The 15,349-nt window shown below is 44.1% G+C and overlaps 1 protein-coding gene across 1 annotated transcript in view; it reads left to right on the top strand.

The window, feature by feature from the left end:
- The window catches only part of Tapt1 (transmembrane anterior posterior transformation 1), a 41,409-nt gene extending 35,204 nt beyond the window's left edge, over positions 1-6,205 (top strand). Inside the window, exons 11-13 of the mRNA XM_013009161.1 lie at positions 591-667; positions 2,629-2,789; positions 4,032-6,205. Coding sequence (XP_012864615.1) covers positions 591-667; positions 2,629-2,789; positions 4,032-4,261 — 468 coding nt within the window. The 3' untranslated portion in view covers positions 4,262-6,205. The remainder of the gene's footprint in view (positions 1-590; positions 668-2,628; positions 2,790-4,031) is intronic.
- The last annotated feature ends 9,144 nt before the right edge of the window (positions 6,206-15,349 follow it).

The raw sequence follows: 15,349 nt of genomic DNA, 5'->3' as shown, positions 1-15,349 counted from the left end.
GTGTATGTGTGATTAATTAGAGATAAGAATGTCATGAACTTTCCTGCCTGGGCTGGTTTCAAACTGTAGTTCTCAGATCTCAGCTTCCAGATTAGCTAGGATTACAGGCATGAGCCACCAGTGCCCAATGAGATTACCATATTTTAAATAAAAATTTTCCACATTCCTACAATTCAAAATTCCTCCTATTATGGTCAGAAAATATATGGGTTCTTTTGTTTTTGTTTTTTTTTGGTGGGGGTGTTGTCTTTTTTTTCTGGCACTAGAGCTTGAACTCAGGGACACATACTCTCACTCGGCTTTTTACACTTATGGCTGGCTCTCTACCCTGTGAGCCACACCTCCACTTTTGGCTTTTTGCCATTGGAGTTTGTCCTCAGATCTCAGCCTCCTCAGTAGCTGGAATTACAGGCATTACAAATTTACAGCTACTCTCTCCATCTTAAGCAAAGTGCATAAATGGGACCTGAATGTTACAGTCAACTTAAGTAAAAGTCATAGGTGGGACGTTAGTGTTACAATCACTATGAAGAAATCTTTTATTTAAAGATTAAGCAATAACTCTGTTGTTTTGGTTTGTTTCTGGCTAGCTCATCCGAGTTGTAACCAGCTCAATTAAAGTACAAGGAATCCTGTCTTATGCCTGTGTCATACTCTTCTATTTTGGGTAAGATTGGTTATTTCTTGAATATGTTTTGATTTTATAGTAAATTACAAATGTAAGGAGTAATGGAAGCTGATAGCACCCAAACAATACTTATCCTTTTCTATTGACTTTGAGTTTTATTTTGATCTTAATGAAATGTTTTACTTTAAGTGCTTGCAATTAGATTTTTCATTTTTGTGTCAGTACTGAGCTCAGGGCTTTATGCTTGCTCAGCAAGGTATTTTGGATCATCACCTCCAGCCCTTTTGGCTCTAGTCACGATCTCACTTCTTCCCCATGCTGGCCTGGAGAGTGGTCCTCCTGTTTTATACTTTCCACTATAGCTGGGGCAATAGGCATGTTCTACTACACCTAGCTGTTGGTTCACATGGGATCTCAAATTGTTTTTACAAAGTTGGCTTGAACTGTGATCTTCATCTCCACCATCTAAATGAGATACCACGCCTAGCCATATTTTCTTCTATAGAAAAAAAAAGTGCTCTTGCAGTCATTTTTCCATATTTAAAAACACCCGTGAGGGGGCTGGGAAGGTGGCTCAGTGGTAGAGTGCTTGCCTTGCATTCTTGAGGCCCTGGTTAAATTCCTCAGCACCACATGGCAGAAAAAGCTGGAAGTGGCGCTGTGGCTCAGTGGTAGAGCGCTAGCCTTGAGCTGAAGAGCTGAGGGACAGCGCCCAGGCCCAGAGTTCAGGTCCCACCATCGACCAAAAAAAAAAAAAACACCCTTGACTTTATATTGTTTGCCACATTGAGTTATTAGCACATAGCCTATCAACCCAAAGATGATAGTTACATGGTATATATGTACACAGTATGACTATTGTAACTTACATTCTGGTTAAGAGTAAGCAAACAAAGCAATTTAAGATAGTCATAAATGATAAAAGCATAGAATATTGGTTTTGCCTTTACTAGTTTTCTCAAGAAATGAATTTAGGCTGGGCACAGTGGCTGTGCCTAAAATCCTAGCTACTCTGGAGGCAGAGATAAGGAGGATCACAGTTCAAGGCTAGACAGAATACAAAAGTTTACCAAGACCTCATCTTAGTAAATAAGCTGAACCTGGTGATGTATGTCTTTAATTCTAGCTAAAAGGAAGGTATAGGTAGGAAGATGTTTCCACAAGACAATGGAAAGGCATCTCCTGGCTGAAGGGTGGGGCTGAGAAGATACTTGTCAATAAACCCTGTATTCCTAGGAGCTCAGGGAAATTGCAAAGTGGCTGAAGAGGAAAATGGCTCAGACCAAAGGACAACGTCTGTCCTGTTTTTAATTATTTCATGGGTCAAATAAGGAGTCTGTTCCCAGCCCAGAGCAGTTTTCAGACTCCTGGACACTGACTCCGACCATGCTCTGGCTCCCTCTTCCCTTGGCCACTGCCTTGTAAATGGACCTCGTTCCTGTACGGTGATTGGCCACTGCCTGTAAATCGACCTTGCCCCCGTATAGTGATTGGCTGCCGCCTTGAAAATGGACCTAATCACTGTATGGTGATTGGCTGTTGCCTTGTAAATGGACTTGTCCTTGTATGGAGATTGGTCCCTGCCTCATAAAGGGGCCTTGCCCCTGTACAGTGAAGCCCATTCACGAATGGATGTGACTTGGAATACCCACACCCAGAATTACCAGATGCTACAGGGATTACTCTAACAGTGTGGAATTACAAGTTTCTTTTTATTCTCTTTATTGCTTATCGTGTAAATTAAACATTTTTGTACTGAAAGTATTATTTAGTCCTTCCAACTGGTAGACTTTCTTATGAGAACTAAGTTTATGAGACAGTTTTTCCATGTGATAAGCCTTGGAAAGCTTAGACTTTGCATAAGCAAATCATACACCTGTAACTTGTCCTGTGATCCTGGGTCCACCTCTTCTCACCCAGCCCCACATATCCTTAGCTAGAGTTAGAAGGTGGTAGTCTAGATTAACAACTGCGAAGCTTTGTTTTGTTTTCTATTTTAGGTTGATATCACTGAAAATACTTAATAGCATTGTGCTGTTGGGGAAATCGTGCCAATATGTGAAGGAAGCCAAAATGGAAGAAAAGCTGTTCACCCCTCCCCCAGCCAGCACTCCGGGCAAGCCAGCCAGTAAATCACAAGGCAAATGTAAATCCTCACAAGGTATACTGCTCTGCAGCCCTCCCCAAGGACTTCCAGAGTTTATGTCCAAGCTCATCCTAACAAAAACCATTTTCAGTCACTTATTCCTAGTTATTTGGGCTAATGGGTAGATGTTCGATCTCACACACATGTGAACAGTGCTCTGCATTAGTTTACTCATTGCTCGGTGGGTAACTACCTGCCAAGTGGTACCAGGGCAGGGGTCCAGCAGTGAGGAAATGGCTCTGTCTCTGCTCTGGTGGAGCTGCTTCTAGACTGTTAGATGGAAGGGATGAGAAACAGGCACCATAAAGCCCACCCAGGCACCCGTGCTTTGAGAGGAGCTCTGACTTGGAGCTGAGAGCCGCCGGTGCAGGGCTTTGAGCAGAACACATGATGCAACTGGAGTTTGCTCAGACCTGTGGATGATAGACAGAGGGCAAGTGCAGAAGCAAGCGCAAGGCAGACACAGATAAACAGTTGTTGAGCCAGTGAGTCCAGCCCAGGTCAGCTGTCCCTAAGGCCAGGCTGGAGAATTCCAAAGACCTAATAACACTGACACACTAAAGTTTGTTAGGTGCATTTTCTTTCTGGTTTATACCTCCTAGAAGTACACATACTTCATTCACTAAGTCTAGCTAATGTGACTACAAATAAGAGGTAGAATGCTTTAGAGTGCTGGTGGAACCAGAGATGATTTTTCAGGTCTGTGGGCAACCATCTTACGGTGCTAGGAGAAGGAATGGCTCTTTTCAGAACTGGGTGATTATGTTAGCTGTATGGTATGATCAACACAATACTCCCTTTTATATACATTTGGATAAGCTGGGTGCCAGTGGCTCACACCTGTAATCCTAGCTACTCAAGAGGCTGAGATCTAAGGATTGTGGTTTGAAGCCATCCCAGGAAGGAAAGCCCCTGAGGCTCTTACCTCTACCCACCAAAATGCCAAAAGTGGTGGCACTGTGGCTCAAATAGTAAAGCGCTAGCCTTAAGCAAAAGAAGCTCAGGGATAGGCCTCAGGCCCTGAGTCCAAGCCCCAGGACTGGCACAGGAAAATAAAAAAAAGTTTGGATAAAAAGCAAATTTGGTGTAGCAGCTAAATTTTATTTTAAATTACAGCTGTGTATACACTCAGCTGTTCACTAAGCAGGAGGATAACGGATACTTTTAGTAGCACTGGAAACAGGAATGTTGATAATGCTCATTTACTGTAACTAGAGGAGAATCATTCTCTAACTCAGTGGGCCTGCTTTCCCCTAGGCCTTTCCACAGAAGAAAGCCTGCCTGCTTCTGTCACCAGCCAGCCCCCTCATCAAAAGGAAAATGTCATACCATTACTTGTGACCAGCAATTCTGATCAGTTTCTGACAACCCCAGATGGTGATGAGAAGGACATAACACAGGAAAATTCAGAGTTAAAACACAGATCCTCAAAGAAAGATTTGCTAGAGATAGACAGGTTCACAATTTGTGGAAACCGAATTGACTGAATCCTGTGGTTTGTGTGTGGAAGAAGCCGAGCCCCGGAGCAGCAGGAGCTGGTGCTGCCGGTACAGACGGGTGCTACGTGGCACTTAAATATTTATTTAAAAACTTAAATTATTCATGGCAAGCGAATCTCCGGATCTTCCTTCCAACACGTTGTGGTCTGGCTGAAGGTCAGCTCACAGGACAGCAGCGTCCTCCGGCCTTGGCTCCGGGCCACTCCATGGAGCACTTCCTCCTGCAAGGCCCGGCGGCTACAGCAGCACTTCCGGGACCCTGCAAAGCAGGGTCAAGTCCTTTGGCTTTGCCAGCTTCCAGAATGTTGGATTCTGCCTCAGAGCCTCAGCAGTGTAAGGACATACCTGGGAAACTGTGAAGCTTTTACCGTGAAATACCTTTCCAGTCTCATGCTATTTTCACAAAGTTTTCAGACGTCATCTGCCAAAGCATTACAAAGTTCTTAAAAATAAGTCAAGATAAATGTTCTTACCACCAGAGTAATCCTTGAAGATACATCTGAATTAATCAGAATAAAGACTGCCTTCAATAAGACTGAATAAATTGTAATGTTTTATAGAATACAAAAAAAATCCCAGCATCAATTCATTTATTTAAAAGAAAAAAAATCAGTTCATGAAGGTATGCATCACTGAGAAAATGTTTAGTCATTTTTCAGTTTACTCTAAAGCAAAATGTGATCTGTGTGTTATTTAATTGCAGTGGATAAAATAGAAACTTCCGTAGAAAAAGGCACCTTTTTTTTTTTAAACTGAAAATGCAGAGCAGTGTTAACGTAAGTATAGTTAACTAGTTTCGCTTCAAAATGAATCGCCTCATCAGTTGCTACCACTAGAAAGATTTGGTGTTAAATGGCTGAAAATTTGTAAGTCCACAAAATTCAAAACTGGATTTTTTTAAGTGACAGTTTTGGCGTCAGTATTCCAAATGAATCTCGCGCGCACCTCTCCAGCGCTGCTACAAGGGCAAGCCAGCCACCCCCTGTCTGGACCAGGTGCGGTACACCTGCGCCCAGGCAGAGGCTGTGTTGTGGGGGAGGGGTGACGGTGGGCATGCTCGTGCTATGCCGGAGGGGCGTCAGAGGCAGGGTGAGGGAGAGCTTGGGACGGATGGAGGTTTGCTGGGGCAGAGGAGGCATGTGAAGGTGGATATTGGGAACCGCAACCAAAAAGTACTTTTCAGTTTTGTTTGAGATGAAGTTTGCATTTCTGCTGTCTTACCAGTTGGCAATCTGCATCATACCCGCTGTGTTTTGAGACTCCTTTCTGCCTTTCTATACAGATTTGACTACTGCTGATTGCAGAACTGTCTAGAAGATGGTACTATTAACTTTACTTTGTTCAATGTTTCAATTTTGAAATTTAACTCTCATGCAAATGTTTCAGGCATATTTACACAGAAGGCGAATTTTAAGTCACTTGTCTATACCTTGGATAAAATGCAAAGCAAGCCTAAATGCTTTGGCTTGTTCATTTGGAACATAAAAGTGAATTTTAATGTTTTGCACTAACTAAAGAAATCTGAAGATTGATGTTGAAATATTGTACAGACATGCCTTGTGAAGCCAGAAAGTATTTTTAAGTTAAAAAAAAAAAAAAAGAACATGGTTTTTGGGCTGTGTGTGTCCCAGGAGGGCCCCATTTGAAGCTATTCTTTTTTCTATCTCCTTTTCACCAACTAAAGGGACAATGTTTTGGTGAACAGGAGCAGTCTGAACGTGCTCTGACCAGAGCAGGAGCAGGGTTTGGGTTTCCCTTAGTCCCGCTTGAATTCTCTGTCACTGTGCCGTTGTTTTTATTTCTTCTGAAGATGCTGTTGGGTGTTTGGGAGGATATGCATTTCTTCTGTCATAATGGCATTCAGTACTAATTTTATAAGTGCATCTTGTGTGAAACTCAATAAATTCAATTTTGTAATCTTTTTTTTAAAAAGGTCACTGCATTTATTTCCATGATGTTTTCCACTACATTTGGTGGGGGTGTATGTTTTCCACACCAGAGTAAGCACGTATTTCCAATTTACAAGTGAGAGGCCTGGCGTTTGTTCTGGAGTGGCCATCGTCCATTTGAATGGCTCCAGCCTTGACCCTTGCGCAGCTCTGGCCACGAGATGCCAAATGCATTCTGTGTGTATCATGGTGTCACGCCAGGAACATGCTTTTCCCTTCATGGGAGTTTTGATTAAAAATAAATAATTAAAGCACACCATTTAGCATTGCCTTTCTAGTTTTCCCTTTGGAATCAAAGCACACCTACCCAATGTCATTCATGAATTTGTCCAGATTTTCTTGCACACTTGGGCAAGGTTCATTGTAGTTGTACAAAGGAGTTGCCATTCCAAAAGCAGTTTACGAATGCATGTGTCTTGATCAGTGTCACCCCTCAACACTCACCCACCCCTCTCAACCCAACCCTTCCCTCACTTTTCTTAATTTTGTATGAAATTTATTGAATTTGTCAACTAACAAAGCAGTTTATGCATCTTGATCTGTGTCACCATCCAAAATTTTTACCCCCTTCCCGTATTCTTTTTAAATTTTGTGGTATATACAATGAATTCCTGATCGCATTGTCCCCTCTGCCCCCTTCATTTGTGTGCCCCTCTCCCCTTGGCCTCACCCGTCCCCACTTGCAAGTAACCATTTCCTGGTACTTTTTTTTAGTTGGGTTTTGACTTTGTCTTTCTAAAGTATTATAATACTTGTGCTCTCCATAGTGTGTTGTACTTGAGTCAATGCGTTTGTAACCACTTGCATCAAGGTTCCGATTTTGTATTCATTATACATAGCATGCAAGAAACTTGGTGTAAGCAGCTCCTCAAAACTTCTTCTACCACTGTTAACAGAACAGATGAGTTCACTAAGTAGCTTTAACCACTGCATTTCAGTACACATGGGCCTTAGGTAGTAGCTCCACACAGGTTTGTGGATCTCCTGTGCGGCAGGGACTGTCCTGGGCAGGGGTCAGCAGGAGGTCAACTCGTCCAAAGGACCTTTCAGGCGTATTTCAGTCCCCAAATTTAAAGCAACAGTGTTTGTAACACTGGTTAGCTTTTGGGTTTTTTTCTTGTTATGTTTGTTTTAAGAGAATGCCAGCTGGTTTACAGTGCTTGTATAAAGTCGAAAGAAATCAGAAAATGTTTTTTCACTAAAGAACTGCAAGCTGTGCAAAGCCCCTGGTCTCCTGGGCATGGCTAGCGCGTCAGCCCCTCGTTGTGGACTGCAGTGCCTGCCCCCCTGCTGTTGCGTGCAGCCACGTGGCAAGTGCTCGCCCATGGGGTGTCGGTGGGAGGCATGGCATTAGGGCCCGAAGTGAGTCAGAACCCAGAGAAGGTGACGCCCTGGCCTCACCATACAGATGAGTGCGTTGCACTCTGGGTGGTCTGAAGAGGCGAGCTGTTCGGGTAGAAAACATCTTGGGCTATACACCAGGACCACTAACAGGAAATGTTTTTAGTCTAGGCTATAGGGCCTGAAAGGTCTGGGTTTTAATGTACCTCTGCTCCCACTGGTATACCAGAATCTGAAAAGATCTGTAGATCTTGACTTCAGAGAGATGAGGTGAAACACTTTCCTGAAGATACTCAGAAGCGTGCTTACTCCTGTGTATTGTGTCTAGTTGTACTTTTGTGGGGTCTGACTCCCATCACCATCCCCCCCCCCACTTCCCACCCCCACCCTAGCAACTGAACAGCAAGCTGGCTCTTACGTGGCCACGTCCTGTGTGTTCTCATACTCTGGTCAAACACATTTCTTGCCCCTTATCTTTCAGGAAAGGGCATGCACAGTAAGAATAAATCATGAGTACAAGCTAACAGCAAGGAGGTGTGGGGCAAAAGCAGTTCATAAATTCTCAGAGCAGGAGAGCCTTGGTGGAAGCCCACAGGGTGGGGTTGGAGGCCGCATGGGAGCTACCGCAGAGGTGCAGTTGGAGGAGGGAGTGGTGTTCCTTCATGCCCCGGGCATGCCGGATGGTTTAGATTGTGCCTTTAATTCGATTAAAGAGGAATGTATGTCTTGGAGAGGGGAAGTTGCTGGGAGGAAATCAGCTGTGGGAGGGAGTTACTTCTAGGGAGCTGGAAAGTAGAGATCAGCCTCAGCCATGCAGAGAAAACAGCACTGCTGGTCTATGCGTGAGTAAGATAGGAACATTAACATGCTAATGAGAGGCGTGAAAGCTGTATTTAATGTTGATTGATATTTGAAGAAGTGAAGAAGAATCAGGCCTCAGTCCGCATTTTTGCCATGAATACAGAACTTCCATTTGGGCAAGTGGGAAAGCCATGGAGGCGGTGGGTTCTGGGGAGCAAAGTTGGTACTGTTTTTAGATCGGAAACCGCGGAGTGAACAGGCATTTTCAGGGTGATCATCCTACTAAGTGAGTACTTTCAAAACTTCAGTTCTTTTCAATGAGCCTATTCGTTTAGCTATGTTTACATAAGGATGTGAACACAGGGAAGGTCAAAGGCTAGTTATTCATGCCAAGGTGAACCAGGAAGTGAAATGCAGAAGAAGAATGCCTAAGAATCCTGCTGGACTTGATTGCACAGTGTGTGGCACAGCACAGAACTTGTGTGTGGTTAAACTGACCCAGCGGTCTTGACCCCACATGACAAGTGCCAGGGTGCTAGTTGTAGGAGAATGACCCGTGTAGAAAGGTTCTACTATGCCTCGGAAGCCCTAACACCTTGTAATCCTTTCTGGCATAGTTGGGTGAATAAAAGAGGAGCCCTTGTAGAGGATGTACAGTTGAGCTTCTTTGGGGGTGAGGAGAGAGCAGGATTAGACCTTAGACCCATAAGAAGGGAAGGAAGAGCAAGGCATGCAAGAAGGAAGTAGGATCTTCCGCAGACTGCTGCAGAGAGCCAACAGAAAGCTTCAGGAGGGGATCAACTTGAAGACAGAGGCTGGGTCTCAGAGCGTTGTAATTCTTTACCACGCATCTTGGATCTGATCTGTGGACAGAGAAGAAGAAAGGGAAGCGGAATTGTACATTGGGTTGTTACAATTATTAAAGGAGAAGATCAGTGTGTTAGGAAAGGCAGCCTGGTGGCCTTTTACAAAGCTTAAAAAGTCTAACGGGGTGATTTGGGGGGAAAGGCCTGTGCTAGACTCAGCTGCATTCTATTTTATCTCTACTTCTCTATGAAATACAGGATGGTGTCCATTACCTGGAAAGGGTAAGTAGCTTGTCCGAAGCAGTGAGCCACACTGCAGGAAGTCAAACCGTGGCCACGTGGGCAGGGAGGTGACTGGGGCCTTGCACGCCAGGGATGAGGATGCTGGGTTGAAGCAGCTCGTGGAACCTTGTGGAAGGACATGGGGGCTATGTATCTATCACTAGGAAGTTCAAGGAGAAGTGGCTGGCTGTGACCTGCCATCCCACACCTGCCCATGTCTGCAAACCAGGGATAACTGTGTCCGCCTCCAAATGAGTGAATCCACAGCACTGTCCACCCAGGTCGTGCTGCCGCCACGGCATGGAGCCCAGCGCCAGAGCAGTGCACCTCGCAGGCTGGTCCGTGGACCCCAGCATCGTATCACCTGGAAAAGGGTTGCAGTGCAGATTCCAGGGCCCCTTCCAGACATGCTGAATCAAACCCTGAAAGGCTGCCCCTGAGTTCAGGCTTCAGTGACTCTCTGCCCACTAATGAGATTTTAGCCTGACACCTCACTCTGAGAACTTTGGGTCCAAGCCTTTACCTCTCTTTTTCCCCGGGAAATTAATGGAGAGACTAAGATAGGATTTAGGTGCCAGAAGTGGGCTAACAGATGCCTAGACTTTATTTAAAAATCTGTGTCTCAGTACTGTCATTTGCTTAAAGCCCGGCAGCTACCTAGAGGAAAAAGCAAGTTTAATGTGATTATTTGGGGTTTCTTTTGTATGTTTTCCCCCCATGGTATAAGCCCTGTTTTCACTGTATTTGATTCCAGTGCCTTGCATCTTGTATATACATTTTTCTAATTTAGAGAGGGGAAGGGAAATAACAAAATGCTGAAACAAGGATACAGGCTGACCCATTGTAACAATGAGATGTACAAGACACTATGGTGAAAACAAACTTTACAACTTGGGGAGGGAGGAGTTGGGGAGGTGCGGAGGAAAGGGATGGTAGAGGAAAAACAAAGGAGAGATAACAATGCTCGACAGGAAATGTACTCATTACCTTGCTCATGTAACTGTAACCCTTCTGTACAGTGTTTTATAATAAAAATATTTTTAAAAAAGAAAAAGCAGGTTTAGAGCCAAGGGCTTCTAGGTCTTCCTCAAAACCCCCATATTAAGGCTAGGTGCTGGTAGTTCACGCCTGTAATCCTAACTACACAGGAAGCTGAGAGCTAAAGATCATGGTTTGAGGGCTGGGAAGGTGGCTCAGTGGTAGAGCGCTTGCCTTGCATGCATGATGTCCTGGGTTTGATTCCTCAGCACCACATAAGCAAAAAGAAGCCAGAAGTGGTGCTGTGGCTCAAGTGGTAGAGCGCTAGCCTTGAGTTGAATTGCTGAGGGACAGCACCCAGGCCCAGAGTTCAGGCCCCATGACCGGACCCCCCAAAAAAAAAAAGATCATGGTTTGAAGCCACCCAGGGAAGGAAAGTCATAAGACTCTTGTCTCCATCTAACCACCAAAAAGCCAGAAGTAGAGCTGTAGCTCAAGTGATAGAATGCTAGCCTTGAGCAAAGAGAAGCCTTGAGTTTATGCCCCAGAATACTCCCTCTCTCTTTTTGTCTCTCTCTCTCTGTGTACACACGCATGCACACACACACACATGCGCACGCACATGCACACACACGAAAATCATATTCCTCCTATTGCACTTCAGTGATCTGTCCCCAGCTGTAGGCAAGAGAACCTTTCTGAAGGGTCATGCAGAAAGCCCTGTGCACTGGGCCAAGGGACCATGTGACTCCAAATCTGTCATCCCCAGAGTAGAAGGAGAGAGAATGGATGTGACCCACTGGTTCAACACGAAATGCCTTGTGGGACATTCCTTCCCTCTTTGCCATGACCCTGCAGATCCAGGTGCAGGCATTGTAACCTACAGTGCAGGCGAGGTTCCCTTCTTGGAAGTTCATGTTTCAGTGGACAGCATAGATGATACGTATCAATGGCTGCATATTTCAGAAAGTGGCCTGTGCTATTGTGGTAACAAGGCATGTGGGAAGATTTGATGATTTCTTAACCCTGAATGCTCAAGACCTCCAAAGGCAATGGACAAGACCTGAGCTAGAAGAATTTATTGAAAGGCCAGCAAGTGCACATGCTGGGGTGGAAGGGGACAGATACACTCACGAGCTGGAGGGGTAGAGGAGCAAGGAGGACCGGACCGGCGCACCTTTGCAATGAGGGGAGGTTGAGGTCTCAGTCACCAAGCCCCGGGGCCAGGAGGAGTTAGTTAACCCTTGCCTGGGAACCAGGTGCAAAACATCTCAAGGCAATTCGTGTGGAATTGGAAAGGCCGGCACAGAGCTGCTTATGTGGAATGAGCTGGGCTCAGACAAAACCAGAGCCGACCCAGGGTAGCGTGGCTCCAGTAAAGCAGTGTCTACTTCTGCAGTGCCTTCTGCCATCCTTCAGTGATCCACACACAGAAAACTGAACCCAGCCTTTGTCCATCTGCTCCTCCAGCCCGGAACACTGCTTGGTAGACAGCACCCACTTTTATCTGATTTTATTTCTCACAGGGAAATCATGACATTGAGTTCTTTCTAGCTGTCACTCAGCTGGAGCAGTTCCCTGAGTTCTGAGCAAATTCGAGGCTGAGCTGTCCAGTGAGCGAGGCTAGGCAGACATTGCACAGTTTGCACAAGTTGGGTCACAGGAAATTCTTTTCACAACCAGTCACCTAGGTAGGAAGTTCCAGAGCCAAGAGTCAACCTTCACCCACCTGACCACAGTGCTGATCCTCAGCTACACCATATTCTAGAGAAACCAGGACATCTCTGCAGGAGAGCTGATAATTTTTTTTAACTGAAATCATTTTCTGACCAAAGCATGCACACACAACAGATTTTCCATTCCTTCAGCTCACATTTTCCAGACTCTCATATGATTCTAATTCTCCATAGATTGGCTTTGCTGTGGGTTATTTTTAGAAATGGATTATGGATGGATTGTTCTGGTTATCCCATTTCTATTGTTGTAGCATCATTTTCCTCCCTAAGGAATCCTGAAGCATGGAGCAGAGCAACATAGATCTGTCAGCTGCCCAGAACTTTTCCAATAGTCTCTCCTTGACCCCTGGTCCAGCAATGTAAGGTGTTCACGATAGGGCTGGTGATACGACGTGATCAAAGCTCAGAATTAAAGCAGAACTTACCTGTGTCCCTTTTGCTTTGCCAAATCTCTGGTCATGTCTCATCCTGATGCTTGTTGCAACAGAAGTCCTGGCACTGGACCTGCCACTCCTCAAATATAGAGAGGGTATAAAGAATACCTCCTAGCTGGTCAGGAAGGTGGTTGATGCGTTATCAATGGCCAGGAAAGAGGCCTCCTGTCCAGAATGTCTTTCTGACTGGTCTGTGCTTGCTAAGGAAGGTTTGTCTGGAAGATTCATTGTGAATGCTGCAAAACCCTGTCCTATCAAAGGAGGAAGTAGTTTATATCCAGGAAATCCCACTCTACTTCACCCATCCATTTATTCACACACTAACTGGGAAGAATTCCAAAGGATCACTGTTCGGGTACTGCAGTACATATAGGAAACAGCTGTTGCCTGATTGAGCTAGACTAGATATACACCACCATGGTCCCAAGAGTCTGAGGCAAATCTGTCTCACAGAAAAGAGCAAAGCAAACATAACAAATAGCACCCAGCCTGGTATTTATGGGGATGATGGAGTGTTGTATTCATGTCTCTGTTACCTTGAAAGATCAATGAAAACCAGGGGTCAGTAACGAGTAAACGTAGACACAAAATCTCTCTTCTCTAGGAAATCAGGGCTCCCCTGGGCAGAGAGAAAAGATCTAGATACATGGCTAACCCCTTGCATTTTTGAAGGGTTTGGAGATTTTTATTTTCATCAGTGATGTTATCTGATGGATGAAATAAGCTTCATTATCTAGCCCTCATTTTTCAAGATAGATGGACAAGATCTGGAAAGGTGAGATTATCTGCCCTTATACATTAGTCACCACGACTGACCCCCCCCCACCCTGCAAGTCTCCAAACCCAAGCTGTGGGCTGATCCACCACCACCACCACCCCTCTTCCCCCCCTCCCCTGAGGACAGCACCCTGCCGCTGCTGTAAATTACCTTCCTTGTGATTTCCTAATTAACGTGGCAGTAATGAGCTGTGTCATTAAAACATACATGACTGATGGCAATGTAGCCCTTCCCTCCACTTGCAAAGCTCCTTTTTACTTCCGACTGTCTAATTAGGCCATGAGATAATCCCCCTAGCAAGCTGCTGACCCCATTGGAAAGCCGAGGCTGTATGTGTAGCATCCTAGCTGGGAATTGAAGTCTTCTAGGTATTGGTGAACTCAGAGCCTTGCAACTCCTGAGGTCCATCTAGAGCAGGCTATTTCCCTTTCTGTTGTTTTCATCAGGTGGCTCTTACTATCAGTGTGTATTGGTTGTCCAAACTAAGGCATTTCCATGTATTTCTATACATGGATGTCATGGACTTGGATCACATCCACCCCTTCTATATTCTTTCTTATTCCTCCTTCTACCTTCTCCTCCCCTCTTTATCTCCACAATAGTCTCCTTTTCACTTTCATGATGTTGGTTTTCTTTGGTTTGGTTTGGTTGATTTACCCCAGGCTCCCACAAAGGAGAGTAAAACATGGGGTACCTGTCCATGTTGACCTGACTTATTACACTTAACACCACAATCTCCAGGTCCATCCATTTCCAGCAAATAAAACTTCATTCTTTAACTTCATTCTATACCCGTCTGTGTATAGATCAAACACTTGGAAGCCTTTTTGTTCTCTCTATGTCCGTTGGCGATCACACTTGATTTTAGTCTAAGCATAAAAGTTGACACACACACACACCATGGAAAGGGTCAGCTTACAATTTTGATAAAAATGAAAATTCCATTACAAACAGAGCATCACAATACAAATTAATATGACAGTGCCCAATGAAAGAGAAGGAAGGGTGTACAAAAAATAGGTTCCTGAAGACATAAAGGCTATAGCTAGTATAGATACTGGTCAGTAATATACAATCTCTCAACTTAAAAATTACAAACTAAAACAAAGACTTTTTTGCCTATCAGATCACTGCAAAGATTATTAAGAACTATAAAACCACTGTTGAAAAAGACTGTCAAGATTTTCCTGCTTTTTGGTTGGGGTTCATAAGTTAGTAAGACTTTTCTGGAAAGCTATTTGAAAGACAGTATCATAAAGTTAAAGGATACATAAAGTAGTTCAGTATAATTAGGGGTCCAAAATGATAAATAGCTTAAGTTTTAGAACCAGAATAAACCTCACTTTAGTTATGTTTTTTAGCTATGATAGCTAAATAAGGGTATAAATAGCTAAATAAAGGTAAACCCTTAGGCAAGTCATTAACTATTTCCAAGCGTCAGATACTTGGTCTATAAAATGAGACCAAATAAAGTACCCACTTCCTTAGGTTCACTGGGGATTGACTAGCCTTTTAAACGCTTAGGAAAATATGTTACCATGCCAATGATCTCTAAACTTGTGATATGTACATGTTTTCCTAATTATAATAAGGGATTGATAGGGTATAATGCTGTCAATCATAATTATTACCCTAAAATGCCTTGCCCAATGGAAATAAGACCTGCCAATTGCTAGACCTTTTTCTTTTTTTTCAAAATTGTAACTTTTGTCATCTACAGCTTATCCCTGGAAAACATGTATTTGTTTTTTTTTGAACGATTATAAACTCGGTTATAATTTTACAAGCGGTACCATTAAGTCTGGTGCTAAGAATAGCCAAGGAGATGAATCAAACTTCGCTCTTTAGAGTTCAACATAATGTGTCAGAGTCTAAACTCCTTAGAACCGAAAACACCTGTGCAAGGAAGTTAAGGTCCTTAACTTTATCAACTATGGAGCCTTACTCCAGCACACAGCTCTCTCTGCATGG

Source organism: Dipodomys ordii, unplaced genomic scaffold, assembly GCF_000151885.1.
Source record: "Dipodomys ordii isolate 6190 unplaced genomic scaffold, Dord_2.0 Scaffold8, whole genome shotgun sequence".
Lineage (NCBI taxonomy): Eukaryota > Metazoa > Chordata > Mammalia > Rodentia > Heteromyidae > Dipodomys > Dipodomys ordii.
Note: the sequence above shows the minus strand (reverse complement) of the source record. Positions and strands in the feature narration are given on the sequence as shown.